Here is a 26,484-nt window from a genome sequence, read left to right as displayed (position 1 = left end):
GACAGGGAAAGAGCACTTAAGTAGCTCAGTCGTTGTACTGTGAATAGGAGTTTTCTTGTCTGTATTTTAAGAAAATTAAAAAAAAAAAACAACCCACAGAAACAAATGCCTGTAGCTGGGGGAGACTCCTCCATTAGGCAAACTCCCAACTCCTGGCACTTGGTGTTTAATGGCAGTCCCACTGGCTCATAGCTATACTTCAATCATTTTGTCTCAGCATCTGCCAGTCCTGCTCTGATTAAAGTATTGCCATTCTTTCCACTTTATTTTTGTGCACTTTAAATATTGCTGTGGCATTCTTTATTCATATTGAGCTGGAGGTCCTAATCAAGTCCCTGGGACCATTTATACTTTCTATTAGCGCTCAGATTACAAAGCTATGTAGGTTTTGAGCAGACTGCTGAAACTATTTTTCTTAGAAGATCTGTCCAGTTTTGTAGAACCTGAGGATTTTTTCAGTAACTCATGTTATAGCAGAGATACTTGTATTGAAAATTTGTCAGTAGAAAAGATTGTTCAAGGAAATGTGACGAAATAGAGTGAGAGGCAAAATAAGTCCAGAATGGAATACAAAAGTTTATTGGCCAGGGGCAGAACAAGGAGCCTATAAAAGACATTGAAAAAAGGGAGCCCAGAAGATTGGGGCAAACCAGAAGGATGGACTTGTCCTGGAAACCTTCATGTTGGTTTCTGTACCCCCAGAAACCTTTGATAGTGTGCTTTGTGGTAAAGAACCATATTCCAGGTTCTTCTGATAAATTTCATTCACCAGACTTAGAAATCAGGTGTTTTTTCCAAGGATGGTTAGCAATAGTATTCTTCGTCCTTGGTGTTTAGTCACCAAGTTGTGTCCAGCTCTTTTGCAACCCCATGGACTGTAGCCCGCCAGGCTCCTGTGCCCTGGGATTTCCCAGGCAAGAATCCTGAAGTGGGTTGCCATTTCCTCCTCCAGGAAGATACCCTGCACTGCAGGCAGATTCTTTACTACTGAGCCACCAGGGAGGTCCCAGTAATAGCCTGGGCACTAGTTAAGTTTGTGATTGTTCTCTAGGCTTTTTTGAAGAGAACTTCGAATGTGTTTTGTTTTTAAGAGAAAATAGATCCTAAATTGAATACTTCCTATTCACATTTAGATTCTTACTCCTTTGATATTTGTATCTTTCTTCCCATATACGTTGAATATCTTGTTTTTAAAAAATAACATTTAAATGGCTGAGTCTCTTTGCTGTGTACCTGAAACTGTCACAACATTGTTAATCAGCGATACTCCCAATATAAAATAAAAAATTAAAAAATAGCATTGCGACAAATTTACTTTGTCCTAATGTGTGTAATATTTTCCAAATAACAATATCAACATTATTATGAAGAACAGTCACTTGAGATAATTGCTATCTTTGCCTTATACTGATTAATTTTTTTAGTAACTTAGCTTTTTCATGTTTTCCCAGAGTATTTGATTCTCATGAAACAATTATTTATTTATGACTGTTATTTGGTAAACTCTGAACTCAAAAGATCAGAGAGGTGAAAGTTGCTCAGTCGTGTCCAACTCTTTGCGACCCATGGATTATATAGTCCATGGAATTCTCCAGGCCAGAATACTGGAGTTACTTTTCCCTTCTTCTTCAGGGGATCTTCCCAACCCAGGGATCAAACGCAGGTTTCCCGCATTGTGGGTGGATTCTTTACCAGCTGAGCCACAAGGGAAGCCCAAGAATACTGGAGTGAGTAGCCTATCCCTTCTCTAGGGGATCTTCCCAACCCAGGAATTGAACCGGGGTCTCCTGCATTGCATGCAGATTCTTTACCGACTGAGCCATCAGGGAAGCCCTGTATCAGGCATATCAGAGTAGCTTTCAGGATGCTAATTAATATGGATATTAGTTAATGTTTTATGGAGTTAATAGAAATCCTTGGTAAATCTGAGGTCTATTAAGAGTTCCTCTATTATAATAATCCTTCTTGTTTGAATATATGATATGAGGCAGTGGTTTCTTAGAACCTCTCTTTTCAAGCATCTATTAAATATATAGGGGCTTCTCTGGTGGCTCAGACAATGAAGAATCTCCCTGGAATGCAGGAGATCTGAGTTTGACCTCTGGGTGGAAAAGATCCTCTGGAGGAGGAAATGGCAACACACTCCAGTATTCTTGCCTGGAGAATCCCATGGACAGAAGAGCCTTGCAGGCTACAGTCCATGCGGTCACAAATACAAATGTTTAAATATAATATGTGATAATGTTATATTGGGAGAATGTGGTTATTGAGGTAAAAACCTTGAGTATGAATTTAGGAGGTGTGTGTAAGAGTTATTTCTAATTTATGTTTTAAAGTATGATGTACCAAAATTCATATTTCTACTCACTGGGTTTTTTATTGTGACATAATTGATGTATAGTTAGTTTTAGGTGTGCAACATAATAGTTTGATGTATGTATATGTTGTTTCAGTTCAGTTCAGTCGCTCAGTCGTGTCCGACTCTTTACGACCCCATGAATCACAGCACGGCAGGCCTCCCTGTCCATCACCAACTCCCAGAGTTCACTCAAACTCATATCCATCGAGTTGGTGATGCCATCCTAAAACAATGTTAATACTCATCACTACACATACTTGAAAAAAATGTTTTTTTCTTACAATGAAGACTTTTTAGATTTATTCTCTTAGCAACTTTCACATCTCTCTTTTTCATTTAAAGCAGAAGTGTACCTCCAAGGATGTTAGACTGTTAATTCATAAATAAGTTAAATATTTCTACCTCAATTATTTGTTTCTGTTGAGTATGTTTTGTCTAAACATAGCATGAACTATGTGCATCCAAAGCAGAATAAAAAAATGTGTTTGGTGCTAATCTCTGTAGTCTATCAGTATACATTAATGTTATATAATCAATATGTTGATGCCACTAATATGCAGTATTAGCTTGTTAATATTAATGTGAGAAGTTTAATAGAAAGTCATTGTTTTTACTGTGTCGGCTGCTAATTTAAAGCATGTGGACCTGAAGATGCATTATGAAACTTATGATACTTATTAACTTTCATACCATAGTGAGATAATGTGTGATGAAAAATCTATTTGAATTTCTAACAAAAATATCCAATTTCCAAGCACCATTTGTAGTCGGATTGATGGTGATAGAAGACTCCCTCACACACTCTCTGACACTGTGATGCACTGTTCCTTCTGGACAGGCGCTTACTCATTCTCTCTGATTAGAATTTAAATTCATGACTCTCTGTGTGAGCAGGAGTCACATCACCCCATTGTATGCCTTTCTGACTTTGCTGTTTTCTTGACTGTGGTTGTTGGCGCTGGTTACTCTGGGACATTTATTTTTATTTTCATTTTGGTTAAAAGGACCATTTTATTGTGAAACAATTGTCAAACTTACAGAAAAGTTGCAAACAGTACAGAGAACTCTGATGTATCTTTCATTCCCTGTTATTTCCACATTTGCTTTGTTTTCTCTTCTCTCTGAAATGTGTCTAGTTTCTGAACCATTTGAGAGAATGTTGAAGACATGATAATACTCTGTTTCTAAATTATTCACTATGTATTGCTTTGGAATAAGGACACTAAAATCAGGAAATTTAATACTGAAATGTCTGGAACATTTCTTTTTCAGTCACCAAACTAAATTGTTCTACATGTGGTTTGTTTGTTTTGTGTTGGGGGATTAATCTTGTCTTTAGTAGAAATCATGGAACAATTGACTGTATTAAATTAACTTTAAATACCTGTATAATTTTCAGTTTTAAAAAATTAATGTTGGTTTTTTGTCTAGAATAGCAATATTGAAATACAGGAGTGATGCTTATTTCTAAAGCATCAGATAAACAGATTTGCATTTTGAAGGCTTTAATTTGGGGCTTCCGTGGTGGCTCAGTGGTAAAGAATCCACCTGCCAATGTGAGAGATGCAGGTTTGATCCCTGGATTGAGAAGATATCCTGGAGAGGGAAATGACAATCCAGTATTCCTGCCTAGAAAAATCACAGGACACAGGAGCCTGTCGGGCTATAGTCCATGGGGTTGCAAAAGAGTTGGACACAACTTAGTAATTAAACAACAACAAAATTTTGCTTTTTAAAGTAATTATAATGAGATCTTCTTTAAAAGCCTTAAAGCTATACCAGCCTTTCCCCTGTATTAAACAGTCTGGAAACTCTCTAGCTAGGTCTCTTAATTTAAAAAAAGGTTTTAGATTGCCTAAGTTTTGCCTTTAAGAATGTGAAACTTAAAGTAGCTTACAAGTTTGCCTACACTCATATATTCACTTAGTCATGCTTATCCACATTAGTATTCCCTATACGAGATTATAAATATGGATCAGACTCATTTTACTTTATCTGCACAATGTCCATACAGTATTGCAAATAAAATTACTTAATAATAATCCAACTAAAAAGCAATGTCAGAATGCTTGCCATATCATAAGACCCAGAAAGATTAAATGTAAAATAATAGAAAAAGATACCATACCAATACAAAATAAAGCTAATAGTTATTTTTATATCAAATAAGGGATGTGCATGTGTGTGTGCTAAGTCGCTTCTGTTGTGTCTGACTCTTTGCCACCCCATAGACTGTAACCTGCCAGGCTCCCCAGTTCATGGAATTCTCCAGGCAAGAATGCTGGAGTGGGTTGCCATGCCCTCTCCAGGGGATCTTCCTGATCCAGGGATCGAACCCGCATCTCCTTTGTGTCCTATATTGGCAAATGGGTTCTTTACCACTAGTGCCACCTAGGAAGCCCCAAATAAGGTACATTTTATGGCAAAAACTTGTACTTGGTTTAGAAGGACATTTCATAGTTATAAAAATAGTTAGGTATAACACATCTAAATTTGTATGTCCTGTGAGTCTTTCTATTGTGTATTTTTTCTATTAGGCTTTAGTCATGTGGTCTTATGTTGGATTATTTCTAATCAAGTGCTGGTTATTTATGACTGAGTTATTTCTACTTCAGTATTATTTGAGCCCTAAGATATAATCTCCTGACCTTTGTATCTAGTATTATTTAGGCTAAGGGCTCTAGCATCCCAGATCATCTCAATTCAGTCAGGAATGAGAAGCTTTGAAGCTGATCTTCACTTCATGGGAAGGATTATTTGAATCCAGGCCACTGTAACTCATAATGTGTAACATTTGGGGGTTCAATTCAGCAAGCCCTAAATTTCAGTTCTTGTTCTCTCAGCAGGTAGGACTTAGTTCAGTTCATTGAAAATTGTTCAGTCTTTCTCCTTAAGATCAGTGAGATCACATTCTGAAAGTAATCTTATTGATTATAATCAACTATAGAAAGATATTTTATAAATACTTTATAAAACTGTTTCTAGCTAAAAGGAAATGGCAACCCACTCCAGTGTTCTTGCCTGGAGAATCCCAGGGACGGGGGAACCTGGTGGGCTGCTGCCTATGGGATCGCACAGAGTCGGACACGACTGAAGCGACTTAGCAGCAGCAGCAGCAGCAGCAATGAAGCAGAACAGAATTACTTAATGAGTTTTGTAACATATGACACTGAGAAACAGTGGGAACAAACCTCTTCCTCTTCGAGATAATTCTATTGGTGTGATATTTTCAAACATTTAAATGTGTGGTCTTTCAAAAAACTGGAAAGTCCTTAAAGGAGAAATAGACAAAACCATAATCCTTGGAGACGTTTTGAATATACTAATTTCAATAACAGATGAAACGGACATAAACAGTATATATATATATGTACACAATCATTTTCATGCACACACATGATTTGAACATTGTTCAGTAAACTTGATTCAGTTAATATGTATTCAGTAACTTTCATGTTCATTTCTTATGTGCATGGAGCATTTACCAAAATTGGCCATAGAATTAGTCTCTGTATATTTCAAAGGATTAATCTGACAGGCTGCTCTCTGGCCCCAGTGGAATTAAGCTAGTTTTCAATAACAAGTGAAAGTGTTAGTCTCTCAGTTATGTAAGACTCTTTGTGACCCTTTGGACTATAGCTCACCAGGCTCCTCTGTCCATAGAATTCTCCAGGCAAGAACAAGCCCTAAGTGGGCCTTAGGAAGCATTGCTATGAACAAAGCTAGTGGAGGTGGTGGAATTCCAGCTGAGTTATTTAAAATCCTTAAAAATGATGCTGTGAAAGTACACTCAATATGCCAGCAAGTTTGGAAAACTCAGCAGTGGCCACAGGACTGGAAAAGGTCAGTTTTCATTCCAATCCCAAAGAAAGGCAATGCCAAAGAATGTTCAAACTACTGCACAGTTGGACTCATCTCACATGCTAGCAAAGTAATGCTCAAAATTCTCCAAGCTAGGTTTCAACAGTACATGAACCGAGAACTTCCAGATATTCAAGCTGGGTTTAGAAAAGGCAGAGGAACCAGAGATCAAATTGCCAACATCTGTTGGATCATCGGAAAAGCAAGAGAATTCCAGAAAAACATCTCCTTAGCTTTATTGACTATGCTAAAGCCTTTGATTGTGTGGATCACAACAAACTGTGGAAAATTCTGAAAGAGATGGGAATACTGGAGCACCTTACCTGCCTCCTGAGGAATCTGTATGCAGGTCAAGAAGCAACAGTTAGAACCAGACATGAAACAATGAACTGGTTCAAAATTGGGGAAGGAGAATGTCAAGGCTGTGTATTGTCACCCTGCTTATTTAACTTACATGCAGAGTACATCATGCGAAATGCTGGGCTGGATGACTCACAAGCTGGAATCAGGATTGTGGGGAGAAATATGAATAACCTCAGATATGCAGATGATATCGCCCTCATGGCAGAAAGTTAAGAGGAACTAAAGAGCCCCTTTATGAGGGTGAAAGAGGAGAGTGAAAAACCTGGGTTAAAACTCAATATTCAGAAAACTAAGATCATGGCATCTAGTCCCATCACTTCATGGCAAATAGATGGGGAAAGAATGGAAATAGTGACAGACTATTTTCGTGGGCTCCAGAATCACTGCAGATGGTGACTACAGCCATGAAATTAAAAGATCCTTGCTCCTTGGAAGAAAAGCTATGACAAACCTGCTGCTGCTGCTGCTAAGTCGCTTCAGTCGTGTCCGACTCTGTGCAGCCCACCAAGCTCCCCCGTCCCTGGGATTCTCCAGGCAAGAACACCTAGACAGCATATTGAACAGCAGAGACTTCACTTTGTCGACAAAGGTCCGTATAGTCAAAGCTGTGTTTTTTCCAGTAGTCATGTGTGGATGTGAGAGTTGGACCATAAAGAAAGTTGAGCACCGAAGAATTGATGCTTTCAAACTGTGGTGCTGGAGGAGACTCTTGAAAATCCCTTGGACAGCAAGGAGATCAAACCAGTCAACCCTAAAGGAAAGCATCCCTGAATATTCACTGGGAGGACTGATGCTGAAGCTGAAGCTCCAACACTTTGGTCAACTGATGCGAAGAGCTGACTCATTCAAAAAACCCTGATGCTGGGAAAGATTGAGGGCAGAAGGAGAAGAGGATGACAGAAGGTGAGATGGTTGGATGGCATCATCAACTTAATGAACATGAGTTTGAACAAACCCTGGGAGATAGTGAAGGACAGGGAAGCCTGACATGCTGCAGTCCATGGGGTTGCAAAGAGCTGGACACGACTGAGCGACTAAATGACAACAAAAACATTGTGATAAACAAAAGTGCAGAGTAGAATGTGAGGCATGGGTTCTTACAATAATACAAAAAATTATTAATAAAACTAGTGCATGTGTGCGTGCCAATTTGCTTCATTCATGTCCAACTCTTTGTGACCCCATGAACTGTAGCCTGCCAGGCTCCACTCTCCAGAATACTGGAGTGGATAGCTGTTCCCTTCCTTCAGGGCATCTTCCCAACCCAGGGATCGAACCCAGGTCTCCCACACTGCAGGCAGATACTTTACCATCTGAGCCACCAGGGAAGCCAAAGATAGAATTCACTGGTTCAAAAGGATTAAGAATGAGTAGATGTTTTGAATATTGTGGAAAGAACATAACATAGGACACGTATGTCACAATGTGAGCATTGATACAAACTTGGATTCTTTGTAATCACATGTATACCTCTCATTTTATTCAGATATGTCTGTTTATTCAGAGATGTCTCAAGTTTGTCCTTTTCAGTGTATTTATCAAATCAGAAAAGAATTTCAGCCAAATCTTTTTATTTTGTAAAACTTTTACTTACTAACCAATTTTAAGAGTTAAACAGTTCCTAAGTGGTGTGTCTGAGAACAATGTTGCTAATTTAATTTGATGGAATAATGTGAATAAATAAAATGTGTGAATATTCTATTTAAGGCCACTGAAATTTGCTAGAATAGCTTCGTTATGCTTTTTTGATGATTCGTTCCACTGAGAACAGCCAGTGGTTCTGGGAATAGTCAGTACTCTGTACTGCTGAGTCTACTTTGAAATGAGAAGGAACTGGGGGAGAGGACACGAAGCATAACCCAGGACACTGATGAAAGGTGGCTTGCTGCTAAAACACATCTGTTCCATGTATCAGGGATACCCATGTATCTTTTTGCTTAGTAAGTTCTGAAGTTGTGCGGTTTAGGTTTTCCCTCTCATCTGTCCCCTTGAAATTTCCTTTAAAGATATGCTTTATGAGGAGTTATATATAATACATATTATGTATATCTTTATATATAATATATAGGGATAACTTACTTGGCTTTTAATGTTTATAAATGTGAGAGTTTAATTTTTTTTTTTTTTTTTACCACCACATTATTTTTAACTGATTTTTTTGCCTTTTTCCTAGGGAGTCGGTGTCTCAGTTCATGGGCAATTCCGAGTGGCTACCGAAAAGTCTGTTTTTGCAATGCCAGAAACAGCAATAGGTAAACTAAAACAAAAACCACCACAATAATTACTTTTAGAATTATCACATTTTGATACATTTCAGATTACATTGTTATTGAAGGAATTGATGGAATTTTGTGTGAGCTACAGCAATGAAAGGACTTTTAAAACAAAATTATTCTAGGAAGAGACCTGAGAGTTTATATTAGTTCATAGTTTTATCTGAAAACACAAAAGCAAGCATATTTAACTGGAAACACTGGCACACTGTAGTCGATTTTATTTATTCTTATTGAAGTGTAGTTGATTTACAATGCTGTGCTAAGTTCTGCTGTACATATATTTATTTATTTTTTAATTAATTTTTTTAATTGGAGGCTAATTATTTTACAATATTATATTGGTTGGTTTTGCCATACATTGACATGAGTCCACCCCGGGTGTACATGAGTTCTCCTTCTTGAACCCCCCTCCCACCTCCCTCCTCCCCTTATCCTCCCTCTGGGTCATCCCCGTGCACCAGCCCTGAGCATCCTGTATCACGCGTCGAACCTGGACTGGTGATTTGTCTCACATATGATAATATACATGCTATTCTCCCAAATCATGCCACCCTCACCCTCTCCCACAGAGTCCAAAAGACTATTCTATACACCTGTGTCTCTTTTGCTGTCTCGTATACAGCGTTATGGTTATCATCTTTCTAAATTCCATATATATGCGTTAGTATACTGTATTGGTGTTTTTCTTTCTGGCTTACTTCACTCTGAATAATAGGCTCCAGTTTCATCCACCTCATTAGAATTGATTCAAATGCATTCCATCGTGTATATGTACCAAAGCTTTCTTATTCATTCGTCTGCAGATGGACATCTAGGTTGCTTCCATGTCCTCGCTATTATAAACAGTTCTGTGATGAACATTGGAGTACATGTGTCTCTTTCAATTATATTTAATTTTAGATAAAAAATTATTAGAGGAAATATTCTTGCATTCATATCTAGTCTCCATTTGGAATTAACTTTTTATGTGGTGTGAGGTGTGGGTCAAAGGTATAGATCAAAGTTTATTATTTGCTTATGGAGATTAAATCACTCCCACATAATTTTTTGGAAAAAGCTACTTTTCTCCACTGATTGCCTTTATGCCTTTGTAAGTGCCGATCGTGGTGCCAATGCCCTGCTGTTTTGATTACTGTTGCTTTACAATAAGTCCTGATCAAGTAATGATAATCCTCTAATTTTGTTCTGTTTTTCCCCCTCCCAAATTGTTTTGGCTATACAGATCATTTGTATTTCTATATGAATTTTAGAGTTGTCAGGCGAGTGTATTCTCCTCGGTTCTGTCTCATCACAACAAAGATTTGGAGTGATGGACATTAAAGCCCTCAACGTGTCACAGCTCTTGGGTCTTGGAAAGACCGTGTTATTGCTCTTAGACAGATCAGTGTTGCAGCTCCGTGTTACAGCTCTATTTTATTTAGAAAATAGCAGGAAAATCCATCCTCAAGGCGTGAGGGCGTGCCGACCCCAGGACACGAAGAGAAGAGAGTGGGGGAGCGTGCCAGCGTGCGGGAGAGAGAGAGACCTAGCCCTTTGGCTCCTCTTTTTATATGTGTTTTCTTCCCCCTGGACCTGCCCTATGTAAATTGGGCTAGCCAAGAGTGCTGTTTGTTCTACCTGAGGCCCTCACTCTGGCCCTTGGACCTTCCTTTGACCTTCCTTTGTTCTATTTTCGTGGGCTTTTCCCTTCCTTGTCTTTTAGCCACCACCATTTTGGACTCCTGTTTCCTATTCTAACTACCTAACAGAGTGGTTTTGTAAGTTTCAACAAGAAAACCTATTAGAATTTTTATTTGGCTTGTCTGCTGCTAAGCTGCTAAGTCACTTCAGTCATGTCCGACTCTGTGTGACCCCATAGACGGCAGCCCACCAGCCTCCCCTGTCCCTGGGATTCTCCAGGCAAGAACACTGGAGTGGGTTGCCATTTCCTTCTCCAATGTGTGAAAGTGAAAAGGGAAAGTGAAGTTGCTCAGTCATGTCTGACTCGTAGCGACCCCATGGACTGCAGCCTACCAGGCTCCTCCATCCATGGGATTTTCTAGGCAAGAGTACTGGAGTGGCTCGTCATTTGGCTTGTCTAGGATCTATCAATTTAGGGAGAATTGACATCTTAACAATATTGAGTCTTTAAACTTGTGAGCAAGGTATATCTTTCCATTTATTTAGATCTTCTTTAATTTCTTGAAGCCAAATTTTGTAGTTTTCCATTTCTTATACATCCTTTGTCAGATATTTCCTTAAGACTTCAATATTGTTCAATGATATTATAAATGATATTTTAAAAATCTAGTTCTGATTGTTAGTTGTCGATATATAGAAATTGACTTTTGTACTTGGTATCCTGGGAGAAGGAAAAGGCAACCCACTCCAATATTCTTGTCCAGAGAATCTCCATGGACAGAAGAGCCTGGAAGGCTACAGTCCATGAGGTCGCAAGAGTAGGACATGACTTAGCAACTACACCACCACTGCCACCACTTTGTATCCTGCAAACTTGATAAATTCACTTATTAGTTCTAGTAGATATTTTGTAGATTGAATTGGATTTTCTAAATATAGTTATGTTCTTTACAAGTAAAGTATGTTTTACTTTTTTCTTTCCCAGCTGGATACTTTTAATTTTTTCTTGTCTAATTCTGCTGGTAGAACCTCCAATACAATGTTGAACAGATATGTTGAGACTGGACCTTCAAACATTCAGTCCTTCACCGATTAAGTATAATGTTGCTGCTGCTGCATCACTTCAGTTGTGTCTGACTCTGTGTGAGCCCAGAGATGGCATCCCACCAGGCTCCCCCATCCCTGGGATTCTCCAGGCAAGAACACTGGAGTGGGTTTAGGTATAGGTTTCTCATAGATGCCCTTTATGAGGATGAGGAACTTTCCTTCTATTGCTTGTTTTCTGAGGGTTTTTATTAGGAAAGGATTTTAGATTTTGTCTTTTTTTTTCCTGCTTCTGTTCATATGACCACTGTTTTTTTGGGTTTTTTTTTTTTTTAGTGTTTAGTTTTTCTTTAGTTTCTTGTTCATGGTAAGTTGCTTGATTGTTTTTCAACATTAAACTGACTCTGCATGCTGGAATAAATCTCACTCTAGTATGATGTGTTCTACTTTTTATATGTTGGTGGGTTTGGTTCACTGAAAGTTTACTTGGAATTTTTTCATCTGTGTTCATGAGGGATATTGTCTGTAGTTTTCTGGTAACATGCTTGCTTCATTTTGGTAAAGGATAATGCTGGCTTCATTTCTTGAAAAGTTTTTGTAGAAATGGTTCTTTTTATTTTTTTTCCCCACTGGTTTGGTAGAATTCACCAGTGAAGCCATCAAGGCTCGGAGTTTCCTTTTCTAGGCCTGGTAAGGTTTTTAGCTACAAATTAAAAATCTTTAATAGATGTAGAATATTCAAGTTGTCTATTTTTTCTTGCACAAGATTTGGTCATTTGAGTCTTTTAAAGAGTCTGTCCACTTACTAGCATAAAGTTAATTTCCTTGTTATCTTTTCAGTATCTGTAGAACCAGTGTCTGGGTCTCTCATTCTTGAGATCAGTAATTGTGTCTTCTGTTTTTTTCTGATCAATCTAATTAGAGTTTTGTTAATTTTATTGATCTCAAGATTTTTTTGTTGTTTTATTTGTTCTCTATTTTATTGATCTCTGCTCTGATATTTATCGCTTCCTTCTGCTTTCAGTTTCACCTCTTTCTCTAGTCCGCTAAGGTTAAACCTGAGGTCAGGTACAGAATTCTGTTCTGACGCTTAAATGCGATCTTCCCCTTGCCTTGGTTCCTCTGTGTTGTTTTTTTTTTTTTTTGCTTTTTGCTTTCTCTGGCTGCTCTTAGGATTCTCTGTTGACCATCTGATTGTGATGTCCTTTGTGCAGCTTTCCTCATGTTTCTTATGTCTGTGTGTGTATGCTTTTAATGCTTGTGTTTGTTTGTCTAGTTAGGTTTATCGTTTCTTTCAGATTTGGAAAGTTTGGCATTATTTCTTCGAATATTTCTGTGTTCTACCGTTTCCTTTTCAGGAACTCCATTTAGACTTTGATGAGGCTCACTCACGCATTGTTCATTTTTAAAATTTTCTTTTTTTCACCTTGTTGTTCCTTCATTAAGTCGTGATACTTGCTATTCCTGTATCTTTAAGTTCACTAATCCTTTCTTTTACAAAGTTAAAATTGCTCTTAATCCCATTTAGGTATTTTTTAAGCTTATACATTCATCTTAGTTTTCATGTGGGTGTTTTTTAAAAATATTTTTTTTGTTTTTAGCTTCTTGAACATAAGTTATATGTTTATTATAACTGTGTTGATCTCCTTGTTTGCTAATTCTCATGTATATGTCAGTTCTGAGTCAATTTTGATTGTTATATCATGTCGTTATGGGTAACATCTTCCTGGTTTTAGATACCTGGTATTTTTTATTGGATTTTAGACGTTGTAAGCTTTACTTTGTTGGGTGCGGGCTACTTTTATATAGATGATTCCTAACTTATGATGGTCTGACTTATGACTTTACAATGGTGCCAAAGCAATATACATGCAGTAGAAACTGTTCTTTGAATTTTGACCTTTTCCTTGGCTGGCCATATCTGGTACCATAGTCTTGTGATGCTGGGAAGTAGCAGCAACCCATACCTCTTAGGCAGTCATCTAATCACTAAGATAAATATCTGGTACTTAGAACCATTTTGTTTTTCACTTTCAGTGTAATATTCAATAAATTGTATGAGATATTCAATATTTTATTATAAAATAAGCCTTGTGTTAGATGATTTTGCCCAACTGTAGGCTAATATGAGTGTTCTGAGCACATTTAAGGTAGGCTAGGCAGAAGAATTAATGCTTTTGAACTGTGGTTTTGGAGAAGACTCTTGAGGGTCCCTTGGAGCGACTGAACTGAACTGAACTGAACTAAACTGACTGAGCGACTGAACTGAACTGAACTGAGGCTAAGCTATGATTTTTTGATAGATTAGGTGTATTAAATGAATTTTTGACTTGTTGTATTTTCAATTTATGATGGATTTATCAGAATGTAACCCTTACACACTGGAGAAGGCAAGGGCAAGCCACTCCAGTACTCTTGCTTGGAAAATCCCATGGATGGAGGAGCCTGGTAGGCTGCAGTCCGTGGGGTCGCTAAGGGTTGGACGCGACTGAGCAACTTCACTTTCACTTTTCACTTTCACACATTGGAGAAGGAAATGGCAACCCACTCCAGTGTTCTTGCCTGGAGAATCCCAGGGACGAGGGAGCCTGGTGGGCTTCCATCTATGGGGTCACACAGCATCGGACACCACTGAAGTGACTTCGCAACCCTTACACACAATCCCAATGTAAGTTGAGGAAGATCTGCATTCTTGTAAATGTTTTTTACCTTGCTTCTGGGATGAGGTTAAATTACTTGGAAATAGTTTGTTCAAGTCTTTTAGGTTTTTTGTTTGTTTGTTTGTTTTTAATGTAGGATTGGAGTAATGCTCAGACTAAGGCTAATTATTTCCTACTACTGAAGCAAGACCCTTCTTTGCGTTCTACTCGGTGCCTCCATGAATCCTGAGCTTTCATGGTCTGGTTGGTTTGAACACGTACTATTCTCAGCCCTGTGTAGGTTCCCAGTACTGTTCTCTATAATCCTTCCTTGTGGTTCTTTTCCTTAACCTCACAGTTTCTTCACTGAACACATGTATTTGTCAGTACCAAGCCGGGGACTTAAGGGAGACACTCTGCAGACCTCCAGTGTTTTCTCTCTGTGCAGCTCTCTCCTCTCTGGTACGCTGTTCTGGGAGTTCTTTCTGCCTCTGTCTCCCTGAATTTTTAGCTACATTCCCCTCAAATCAAGGGCTTTTGGGGCCTGGACATTCTCTCCAGGCATTAAGCTGGAGCTTTTGTAGGGTTTGTTGTTTAGTCTCTTCATCATGTCTGACTCTTTGAGACCTCATGGACTATATAGCCCACCAGGCTCCTCTGTCCATGGGATTTCCCAGGCAAGAATACTGGAGTGGGTTACCATTTCCTTCTCTAGGGTATCTGCCGGACCCAGGGGTTGAACTCGTGTCTCCTGCATTGACAGGTGGGTCCTTTACTAGTGAGCCACCAAGGAAGCTTTTAAGTAGGGTTTATCTCACTTGTTTTCAGATATTTCAGAGGTCACTTTCCTTTACTACTTGGTGACCCAGTATGTTGAAAACTTAATTTCGTATACTGAGGTTATTTTCTATACTTATTTCAGGTAGAAGAGTAAATTTGGTCCCTCTTACTGCGTCTTACTCAACATATAATTCTCCCGGATTGCTATTTTAGCTTCAGTTCAATTCAGTCATAAGGTCGTGTCTGGCTCTTTGTGACCCCATGGACTGGACACGCCAGGCCTCCCTGTCCATCACCAACTCCTGGAGTTCACTCAAACTCATGTCCGTCGAGTCGGTGATGCCATCCAGCCATCTCATCCTCTGTCGTCCCCTTCTCCTCCCTCCCTCAATCTTTCCCAGCATCAGGATCTTTTCAAATGAGTCAGTTCTTCACATCAGGTGGCCAAAGTATTGGAGTTTCAGCTTCAGCATCAGTCCTTCCAGTGAATATTTAGGACTGATTTCCTTTAGGATGGACTGGTTGGATCTCCTTGCAGTCCAAGGGACTCTCAAGAGTCTTCAGTTCAAAAGCATCAATTCTTCAGTGCTCAGCTTTCTTTATAGTCCAACTCTCACATCCATAAGTGACTACTAGAGAAACCATAACTTTGACTAGATGGACCTTTGTTGGCAAAATAGTGTCTCTGTTTTTAAATATGCTGTCTAGGTTGGTCATAACTTTTCTTCCAAGGGGCTGCAGTCACACTCTGTAGTGATTTTGGAGCCCAAGAAAATAAAATCAGCCACTGTTTCCACTCTTTCCCCATCTATCTGCCATGAAGTGATGGGACCAGATGCCATGATCTTAGTTTTCTGAATGTTGAGCTTTAAGCCAACTATTTCACTATCCTCTTTCACTTTCATCCAGAGGCTCTTTAGTTTCTCTTTACTTTCTGCCATAAGGGTGGTGTCATCTGCATACCTGAGGTTACTGGTATTTCTCCTGGCAATCTTGATTCCAGCGTGTGCTCCATCCAACTCAGCATTTCTCATGATGTACTGTGCATAGAAGTTAAATAAACAGGGTGACAATATACAGCCTTGATGTACTCCTTTCCCGATTTGCAACCAGTCTGTTATTCCATGTCCATTTCTAACTGTTGCTTCTTGACCTGCATACAGATTTCTCAGGAGGCAGGTCAAGTGGTCTGGTATTCCCATCTCTTTAAGGATTTTCCACAGTTTGGTGTGATCCACACAGTCAAAGGCTTTGGCGTAGTCAGTAAAACAGAAGTAGATGTTTTTCTGGAACTCTCTTGCTTTTTTGATGATCCAGCGGATGTTGGCAATTTGATCTCCGGTTCCTCTGCTTTTTCTAAATCCAGCTTGAACATGTGGAAGTTCACGGTCATGTACTATTGAAGCCTGACTTGGAGAATTTTGAGCATTACTTTGCTGGCGTGTTAGATGAGTGCAATTGTGTGGTAGTTTGAGCATTTTTTGGCATTGCCTTTCTTTGGGATTGGAGTGAAACTGACCTTTTCCAGTCCTGTGGCCACTGCTGAGTTTTTCAAATTTGCTGGTTATTGAGTTCAGCACTTTCACAGCATCATCTTTTAGGATTTGAAATACTTCCGCTGCAATTCTATCACCTCCACTAGCTTTGTTCATAGTGATGCTTCCTAAGGCCCACTTGACTTCGCATTCCAGGATAACTCCAAGGTGTTTAGCTAGTGCTGCTAGATGGCTGTAAGGCCACTAGAGAAGGAGCAATGTGGTTGGAAGAATGTGACTCAAGGCTTATGTTTGCCATCTTATATCTGGGATGTTTATTATCTGAGTGCTTAAATGCAGATATGAGAGTTCATATCCAGGAGAAAAAATCATAACTAGATAGATAGATTTGGGTCTGTATTTGGCTGCCATAGCAAAATCCAAGACTGGATAGCTTAAACAACATTTATTTCTCCCACTTATTCCTCCCACTGGAGACGGGAAGTCCTGCATCAAAGTATTGGCAGATTTGGTTTCACCCCAGGCCTGTCTCCTAGACTTGTAGAGAGCTGCCTTCTCACTGTGTCCTCACATGGCCCTTTGTCTTAGAGTCTTTCCTCTTCTTATAAAGACACCAGTCCTGGTAGATAAGGCCCCACCCATAAAACATCATTTAATCTTGGTTACCTCTTTAGAGTCCCCTTCTCCAAATTGTCACATTGTGGGGCTAGGACTTCAGCTTAAGATTTTGGGACACAATTTGGGAGACAATTCAGTCCATCACATCGATGTTATCTAAAGCTGTCAGAGCTAAGGAAACCTGTGTAGTGGCGAGTGGATCGTCTAAGATGAGGCCAAGGTACAGCAGCATGTGCAGGCCCGAGGGGAGTGAAGCAGCAGGGGCACTGGAAGGCAGCGGCCCCTGAGGCAGGGGCGAAGGGAGAACGTGGGGCTGGAACAGGCCAGAGTGCTTCAGGGTAGAGGTGTTTTCGCTTGGACAGAGTGCGCCTGAAGTTCAGGGGTAAGTAGGAATGAACATTGAGGAACAGAAAGATGACCACAGTGCCTGGGGTATAGTCAGTGAGTGGTAAGAGATGTAATTGAGAAAGTGGTAAGGGGTCTTGAAGACTGATAAAGGTGTCAGTTTTAATCTAAAAGAAATGGGCAGTCATGGAAGACTTTTAAGCAATAGAATTCAAGACTCATCAAAATTTGTGTTATTAAGATAATTTAAATAACTCAATTAGACAACATTACAAAAAGACTTGTGTTATTAAAAAGATCACTGTTGTGTAGAGAACTGTCTAAAGGAGGAAGCAGCAGATCCTAGTTGTTGATGGAGGGTTAGGGGGTGGGACAGGAGGGGGTCTGAGTCTGGGTAGTTGTACCCTTTATTGGGGTGGGTGACACCAGATGACGGTGTTGGCAGGGGTGGGCAGGGATTATGAATTCAACTTTACACCTGTGTTGTTGGAGATGTTAAGAGATATTTCTATTTACAGTAACATGCCACTGATTCTTTCAAGTCTAGGAACTTTTTGGCAGGTGGACCTGAAAAGAATTTGAATGCTTGTATTTTTATCTCAGCTTAATTAATTGAAGCGATTTTGAAATAGATAGCTTTTAAACCTAGAGAGTCAAACTTGTTTAAGAAGCTCTCAAACACCAAAAAGTAGTATATTGACAAGTATTTACATATCTGCTGTTTTTAGTTGTCGCCAGTAGAGAGAATAAGGGAATTTTAAAAATACTCATGATTAAGAAAAGAATAGGTGCAAGTTCTGATGATTAAGTATAAACTTGTACATTTACTAGAACTAATGGTTATCACATCACTTTAAGTATCTTGAATATTAGATATTTGTTTAGAAATTGATTAAATGGAAATAATAATTCATCACATAATAGCCACAGATTACATTTTTTTCTGTGCTAATCATTTGGACAAGAAATATTTGTTTTCAGTCTTTACCTCCATTGGAGATTCTTAAAAAGTAGTAGTTGAGATAAGAAATTTAGGTAATATTTATCAGGTTGAGTTCAAGTTCAGTCGCTCAGTCGTGTTTGACTCTCCACGACCCCATGAATCACAGCACGCCAGGCCTCCCTGTCCATCACCAACTCCCGGAGTTCACTCAAACTCATGTCCATCGAGTCGGTGATGCCATCCAGCCATCTCATTCTCGGGCGTCCACTTCTCCTCCCGCCCCCAACCTTTCCCAGCATCAGAGTCTTTTCCAGTGAGTCAACTCGTCTCATGAGGTAGCCAAAGTATTGCAGTTGCAGCTTTAGCATCAGTCCTTCCAATGAAAACCCAGGACTGATCTCCTTTAGAATGGACTGGGTGGATCTCCTTGCAGTCCAAGGGACTCTCAAGAGTCTTCTCCAACACCACAGTTCAAAAGCATCAATTCTTCGGCGATCAGCTTTCTTCACAGTCCAACTCTCACATCCATACATGACCACGGGAAAAACCATAGCCTTGACTAGACGGACCTTTGTTGGCAAAGGAATGTCTCTGCTTTTTAATATACTATCAAGGTTGGTCATAACTTTCCTTGCAAGGAGTAAGCGTCTTTTAATTTCATGGCTGCAATCAGCATCTGCAGTGATTTTGGAGCCCGAAAAAATAAAGTCTGACACTGTTTCCACTGTTTTTCCATCTATTTCCCATGAAGTGATGGGACCAGATGCCAGCTTCAAGGCAACCTTTTCACTCACCTCTTTCACTTTCATCAAGAGGCTTTTTAGTTCCTCTTCACTTTCTGCCATAAGGGTGGTATCATCTGCATATCTGAGGTTATTGATATTTCTCCCAGCAATTTTGATTCCAGCTTGTGTTTCTTCCAGCCCAGCATTCCTCATGATGTACTCTTCATATAAGTTAAATAAGCAAGGTGACAATATACAGCCTTGACGTACTCCTTTTCCTATTTGGAACCAGTCTGTTGTTCCATGTACAGTTCTGACTGTTGCTTCCAGACCTGCATACAGGTTTCTCAAGAGGCAGGTCAGGTGGTCTGCTATTCCCATCTCTTGAAGAATTTTCCACAGTTTATTGTGATCCACACAGTCAAAAGCTTTGGCATAGTCATTGAAGCAGAAACAGATGTTTTTCTGGAAGTCTCTTGCTTTCTCCATGATCCAGCGGATGTTGGCAATTTGATCTCTGGTTCGTCTGCCTTTTCTAAAACCTACTTGAACATCTGGGAGTTCACGGTTCACATATTGCTGAGCCTGGCTTGGAGAATTTTGAGCATGACTTTACTAGTGTGTGAGATGAGGGCAATTGTGTGGTAGTTTGAGCATTCTTTGGCATTGCCTTTCTTTGGGATTGGAATGAAGACTGACCTTTTCCAGTCCTGTGGCCACTGCTGAGTTTTCCAAATTTGCTGGCATATTGAGTGCATCACTTTCACAGCATCATTTTTCAAGATTTGAAATAGCTCAATTGGAATTCCATCAGCTCCACTAGCTTTGTTTGTAGTGATGCTTTCTAAGGCCCACTTGAGTTCACATTCCAAGATGTCTGGCTCTAGGTCAGTGATCACGTTATCATGACTATCTTGGTCGTGAAGATCTTTTTTGTACAGTTCTTCTGTGTATTCCTGCCACCTCTTCTTAATATCTTCTGCTTCTGTTAGGTCCATACCATTTCTGTCCTTTATCGAGCCCATCTTTGCATGAAATGTTCCCTTGGAATCTCTAATTTTCTTAAAGAGATCTCGTTTTTCCTAGTCTGTTGTTTTCCTGTATTTCTTTGCATTGATTGCTGAGGAAGGCTTTCTTATCTCTCCTTGCTCTTCTTTGGAACTCTGCATTCAGATGCTTATATCTTTCCTTTTCTCCTTTGCTTTTTGCTTCTCTTCTTTTCACAGCTATTTGTAAGGCCTCCTCAGACAGCCATTTTGCTTTTTTGCATTTCTTTTCCATGGGGATGGTCTTGGTCCCTGTCTCCAGTACAATGTCACGAACCTCCGTCCAGAGTTCATCAGGCACTCTATCTATCAGATCTAGTCCCTTAAATCTATTTCTCACTTCCACTGTATAATCGTAAGGGATTTGATTTAGGTCATATCTGAATATTCTAGTGGTTTTCCCTACTTTCTTCAATTTAAGTCTGAATTTGGCAATAAGGAGTTCATGATCTGAGCCACAGTCAGCTCCTGGTCTTGTTTTTGCTAACTGTATAGAGCTTCTCCATCTTCGGCTGCAAAGAATATAATCAATCAGATTTTGGTGTTGACCATCTGGTGATGTCCATGTGTAGAGTCTTCTTTTGTGTTGTTGGAAGAGGGTGTTTGCTATGACCAGTGTGTTCTCATGACAAAACTCTATTAGCCTTTGCCCTGCTTCTTTCTGTGCTCCAAGGCCAAATTTGCCTGTTACTCCAGGTGTTTCTTGACTTCGTACTTTTGCATTCCAGTCCCCTAGAATGAAAAGGACATCTTTTTTGGGTGTTAGTTCTAAAAGGTCTTGTAGGTCTTCATAGAACCGTTCAACTTCGGCTTCTTCAGCGTTACTGGTTGGGGCATAGGCCTGGATTACTGTAATATTGAATGGTTTGCCTTGGAAACGAACAGAAATCATTCTGTTGTTTTTAAGATTGCATCCAAGTACTGCATTTTGGACTCTTTTGTTGACCATGATGGCTACTCCATTTCTTCTAAGGGATTCCTGCCCACAGTAGTAGATATAATGGTCATCTGAGTTAAATTCACCCATTCCAGTCCATTTTAATTCAGTGATTCCTAGAATGTCTATGTTCACTCTTGCCATCTCCTGTTTGACCACTTCCAATTTGCCTTGATTCATGGACCTAACATTCCAGGTTCCTATGCAATATTGCTCTTTACAGCACCGGACCTTGCTTCTATCACTGGTCACATCCACAACTGGGTATTGGTTTTGCTTTTGCTCCATCCCTTCAATCCTTCTAGAGTTATTTCTCCACTGATCTCCAGTAGCATACTGGGCACCTACCGACCTGGGGAATTCCTCATTCATAATCCTATCATTTTGCCCTTTGTTACTGTTCATGGGGTTCTCAAGGCAAGTATACTGAAGTGGTTTGCCATTCCCTTCTCCAGTGGACCACATTCGGCTGTGGTCCATGTGATCAGATCGACTAGTTTCCTGTGATTATGATTTCAGTGTGTCTGCCCTCTGATGCCCCCTTCAATACCTACCATCTTATTTGGATTTCTCTTACCTTGGGTGTGGGATATCTCTTCACAGCTGCTCCAAGAAAGCGCAGCCGCTGTACCTTACCTTGGACGAGGGGTATCTCCTCAAGGCCGCCCCTCCTGACCTTGAACGTGGAGTAGCTCCTCTCAGCCCTCCTGCGCACCGCCTATTGGACGTGGGGTAGCTCCTCTCGGCCGCCGGCCCTGGCCTCAGCCGTGGGGTAGCTCCTCTTGGAGGCGCCTCTTTGCATGGCCGGCGTCCCCCGCGTCTGCGCTGCCGGGGCCGGCGTCTCATTGTGTCATCAAATCCTTTATTGTCTTCTATAGAAATGAAACATGAAAAATTTGAAAGATATCCCAATTAAGTTAGCACAACTTATAGCAAGTCTTTTGTGATATTGTGTTGTATGTGTTGTTATAGTACCATGGTATAGTAATAATATTTCTAATATAGATTCAGACTCCAGAGAAGAATGGCTCTTGGAGGGACTGATGCTAAAGCTGAAACTCCAATACTTTGGCCACCTCATGCGACGAGTTGACTCACTGGAAAAGACTCTGATGCTGGGAGGGATTGGGGGCAGGAGGAGAAGGGGATGACAGAGAATGAAATGGCTAGATGCATCACCGACTCGACGGACATGAGTTTGAGTGAAATCCGGGAGTTGGTGATAGACAGGGAGGCCTGGCGTGCTGTGATTCATGGGGTCACGGAGAGTCGGACACGACTGAGCGACTGAACTGAACTGAACTGAGAACAGCTGCAGTTCTCTCTTTCATTTGAATAATTATCTCTTGTTTTTAATTACAGGGCTATTCCCTGATGTGGGTGGAGGTTATTTCTTGCCACGACTTCAAGGGAAACTTGGGTACTTCCTCGCGTTAACAGGATTCAGGCTGAAAGGAAGAGATGTGTACACAGCAGGAATCGCTACACACTTTGTAGATTTTGAAAAGGTAATTACTTGGATGGCTGCACTTCGTGTTGTTGGAATAACTTATATTGCGTGGGGAGGTGGTATAAGTGTTTGGTTAAACAGGCTTTTGGCAAACATGGGTCTGAATCCTGCATCTGCCTGTAAAGCTGTGTGACCTTGGGGAAGGTGCTTAAGCTCTTCAATCCTCAGTTTTCTCGTATGCAAAATGGAGATAATTATATCTAGATCCAGGGCTGTTTTGCCTGGTACCTCCAGTGAGTATCTTTTAATGAATAAGTATAGTCTGTGTAAAAAAAATAATATTTTAAGAAAGTCTAATATATAAAAATCTGAATTTATAAAAGAAGAAGGCTGAATGCTGAAGAATTGATGTTACTGGAGAAGACTCTTGAGAGTCCCTTGGATAGCAGAGGAGATCAAACAAGTCAGTCCTAAAGGAAATCAACTCTTAATGTTCATTGGAAGGACTGATACTAAAGCTGAAACTCCAATACTTTGGCCACCTCATGCGAAGAGTTGACTCACCGGAAAAGACTATGATGCTGGGGGGTATGGGGGGCAGGAGGAGAAGGGGACGACAGAGAATGAGATGGCTGGATGGCATCACCGACTGGATGGACATGAGTTTTGAGTGAACTCTGGGAGTTGGTGATGGACAGGGAGGCCTGGTGTGCTGTGATTCATGGGGTCTCAAAGAGTTGGTCACGACTGGGCGACTGAACTGAATTGAATTCATTTCTGGGCTTTCCTGGTGGCTTAGATGATAAAGAATCTGCCTGCCATGCAGGAGACACAGGTCCTATCCTTGGGTTGGAAAGATCCCCTGGAGAAGGAAATGGCTACCCACTCTAGTATTCTTGCCTGGGGAATTCCATGGTGGGCTTCCCAGGTGGTGCTAGTGGTAAAGAACCTGCCTGCCATTGAAGGAGATGTAAGATGTGGGTTTGGTCCCTGAGTTGGCAACATCCCTTGGAGGAGGGCATGGCAACCCACTCCAGTATTCTTGCCTGGAGAATCCCATGGACAGAGGAGCCTGGTAGACTACAGTCTGTAGGGTTGCAAAGAGTCAGACACGACTGGAGCAACTTAGCACACACACGTGAATTCCATGACATCTCTTGGGCACTGAGGATATGTTAGTGAGAGTCTTCATCATCGTCTGGGGAGTTAACAGAGCATGGAGATCACCTGGCCTTAATGATTATTAAATGAGGTCCGTTAACCACAGAGCGCTTGATGGAGAAGGGGTTTACTGCACAGCACAGTCCTGTTAGGGTCAGTGGGAGAGCAGAAGAACCTGTGTGGGCAAGATGGCATCAGTTATGTTAATAACTGTTCAAGAGTTAAGTGTGGCTATATTATAGAGCTGTGCATTGACTATAGTAACCGTTAGTCACAGTGGCAGCTTTTAATTAAAATTGATTAAAGTAAAATTTATAGTTCAGATCTTTGGTTTGCAGTAGCACATTTCAAGTGCTCAACAGCCAGAGGGAGACAAAGGTGAATGTCTCTATTTCTCCTCTTCAGTTTTTTTCATCTTTATCCATTCCTTGCAAGGCAGCATTTGCTTTGTGGGAATGTGTGTGCCTGCAACTTCAGTGAAAAGTGCCTTCATTGACTCAGCTGAAAAGAGAGTGTCATAATTTTAAGACAAGGATTTTTATAAAGAATAAGATTTTCTTAAAAAAAATGTGTTTCTATGGGTTTTAAAATGTTTTCCTTTTTTTCCACCTGTAGTTGGGCATGTTAGAAGAAGATTTGTTAGCCCTGAAATCTCCTTCAAAAGAAAATATTGCAGATGTCTTAGAGACTTACCATGCAAAGGTAATCTTGTCAGTATTCTAACCTCAGATTTTAATTCATGGGAAAGCGGAAGTGAATGAAAAATTAGAAGTTGATGAATATTATAGTTTGTGAATATAAATAAACACACTGGGATTTATTTACTTTAAAACCTGATGGGAGTATCAGTGTTTCACAACTGTTAGGATGGCCATCTGAGAAGATGACTTCTTTACCTGCAACTATGTGGCTTGCTTTCTCGTTGCTGGTGAATTTCAGGTCATAGCCTCGTGACTGGCCCTTGCAAGGGCTTTTTACAACACACTGACTTATCTATAATGTAGGTTCAATGTAGATGCTACTTGTGGAGCTGCTAAAGTGGGACTCTGGTATCTGTGTGAATATAATAATGAAGTACATTGCAGTGTTTTCTTTTAATTGCTTGTGTAGTCTACCTTAAGTTTTCTTTTGAGAGCTGAGAATCTATAAACATGCTACATGACTTCTAGTTAAAAATGATATCAGTAGATTGAATATATGCTCTCTCCTGAACCCACTAAAATTATAAAAAAGGAATAGAAAAGGCAGGAATCCACAAAGAGAAGTAGAACAGAAGAGGACAGGTATGAGATTTTGGAAGCTTGAAAGTGGAAGGATGAGGGCAGCTACTTATCCTTCAATGGGGGAAGCCAATAAGCAAACCAATCCTTGCTGTAGACTCTTTGTAGGTACCAGGGCCTCTGACAGGGCCTCACTGGCTAAAGGCAGGGTAGATGAGGCATTCTACTGAAAAGATGCAGAACATATTAAATGGGAAGAATGTTGGCCTCTTTTCCCGGTTGGCTCCTAGAATTCTTCCATACCGTCTATCTTAGTTTGGGCAGCCATAACAAAATTGCTGTAGACTTGTGGCTTAAACAGCAGAAGTTTCTCATGGTTTTGGAGGTTGGCAAGTCCATGATCAAGGTGCCAGCTGATTAGGTTCCTGGTGAGGGCCCTCTTCCTGTTCTGCAGATGAATGCCTTCCTGCTGTATCCTCACAGCAGAGAGAGAAAGTGAGCTCTCTCAGGGCTCTGCATACAAGGGCACTAATCCATCCTGAGGGCTCCATCCTCTTGACTTAGTTACCTCCCATAGGCCTCACCCCCCACATGCCGTCACATTGGAGTTAAGGGTTCAATGTGAATTTTGTGGGGACACAAACATTTAGTCCATAGCACCATTCCACTCCCAAGCAATTCATTAGAAGGAAAAGAAAATGTGTAGCTATTGACATTCGAGGATCCCTCTAATGAAAGAAACATTCAGGCCTTTGTGTGATCTTCTCATAATGTATAGATAATTGACAGTTCTGTAATTGCAATTGACATTACAAAGCTTCTAAATTTTAGTACTTCACAGAAAAACAAGGCTGTTAGGCATTAAAAACCAGAGATTGGCCAAAAAAGGTACTTGAAGGGCGTAGACAGTGCAAGGAGAAGGAAACTAAGCAGTTATAGATTTGCTTGTGGTTTTTTTTTAATCTTCAGATAAGAGGAAAATAGTTTATCTGTGAAATAAGAACAGTTGTTACTAAGAGAAATAGTTAAAAAATAAAAAAGATATTTAAAATATGACAGTGAAAGGGAGAAGAAAAACCCACAATAGATTAGACTAAAATTGGTGGATGAGGAAAACTCTAAGAGGATAATAAGATGAAAAATGAAGCGAAAGGAAAATTATTCCAGGAGGTCCAGTATCTTAACTATCAGGAATTTGTAATAGAGGGTAGAAAATTTTTAGAGAAATAGTTCCCCCTCACCCTAAAATTACCCGGAACTGAAAAACACGAGTAGAGATTCATGGGCCTTGAACACTTAGTGCTGTGAATACGAATGCCAGCATGTGAGGGTTTCATCAGAGCGTGCCAAAGCATTTGACAGTCTCTTATGTTGTCAAGTTGGATAAATGTGGGATGCATTATAGTGTGTGGAGGCTGAAGGGCCTTTCCAGAGAGTTCTGATAAGTGTGTGGCTGTTGGTCTGTAAGTAAAGTCATCTTGGCCTTATTCAGTGGTTTTTTTTTTTTTTCAGTTATTTGGGTAAGAATGTTGATGGCATTTTGATCAGATTGGTTTGAGAAAGAAAATAAGTTAGGTAAACACGTGGGCGAAAAAAGACCA

General features: G+C 40.2%; 1 protein-coding gene across 2 annotated transcripts in view; it reads left to right on the top strand.

The window, feature by feature from the left end:
- HIBCH (3-hydroxyisobutyryl-CoA hydrolase) overlaps window positions 1–26,484 on the top strand; it is a 141,603-nt gene that overhangs the window by 76,900 nt on the left and 38,219 nt on the right. For both annotated transcript variants that reach the window (XM_055398642.2, XM_055398641.2), the window contains exons 7-9: window positions 8,757–8,835; window positions 22,415–22,560; window positions 24,279–24,365. In XM_055398642.2, the coding sequence (XP_055254617.2) occupies window positions 8,757–8,835; window positions 22,415–22,560; window positions 24,279–24,365 (312 nt within the window). The remainder of the gene's footprint in view (window positions 1–8,756; window positions 8,836–22,414; window positions 22,561–24,278; window positions 24,366–26,484) is intronic.

Source organism: Moschus berezovskii, chromosome 2 (genome assembly GCF_049115385.1).
Source record: "Moschus berezovskii isolate FMDL1 chromosome 2, NW_MosBer_1.0, whole genome shotgun sequence".
NCBI lineage: Eukaryota > Metazoa > Chordata > Mammalia > Artiodactyla > Moschidae > Moschus > Moschus berezovskii.
The sequence above is the reverse complement of the archived record's forward strand: the minus strand, read 5'-3'. Positions and strand labels throughout refer to the sequence as shown.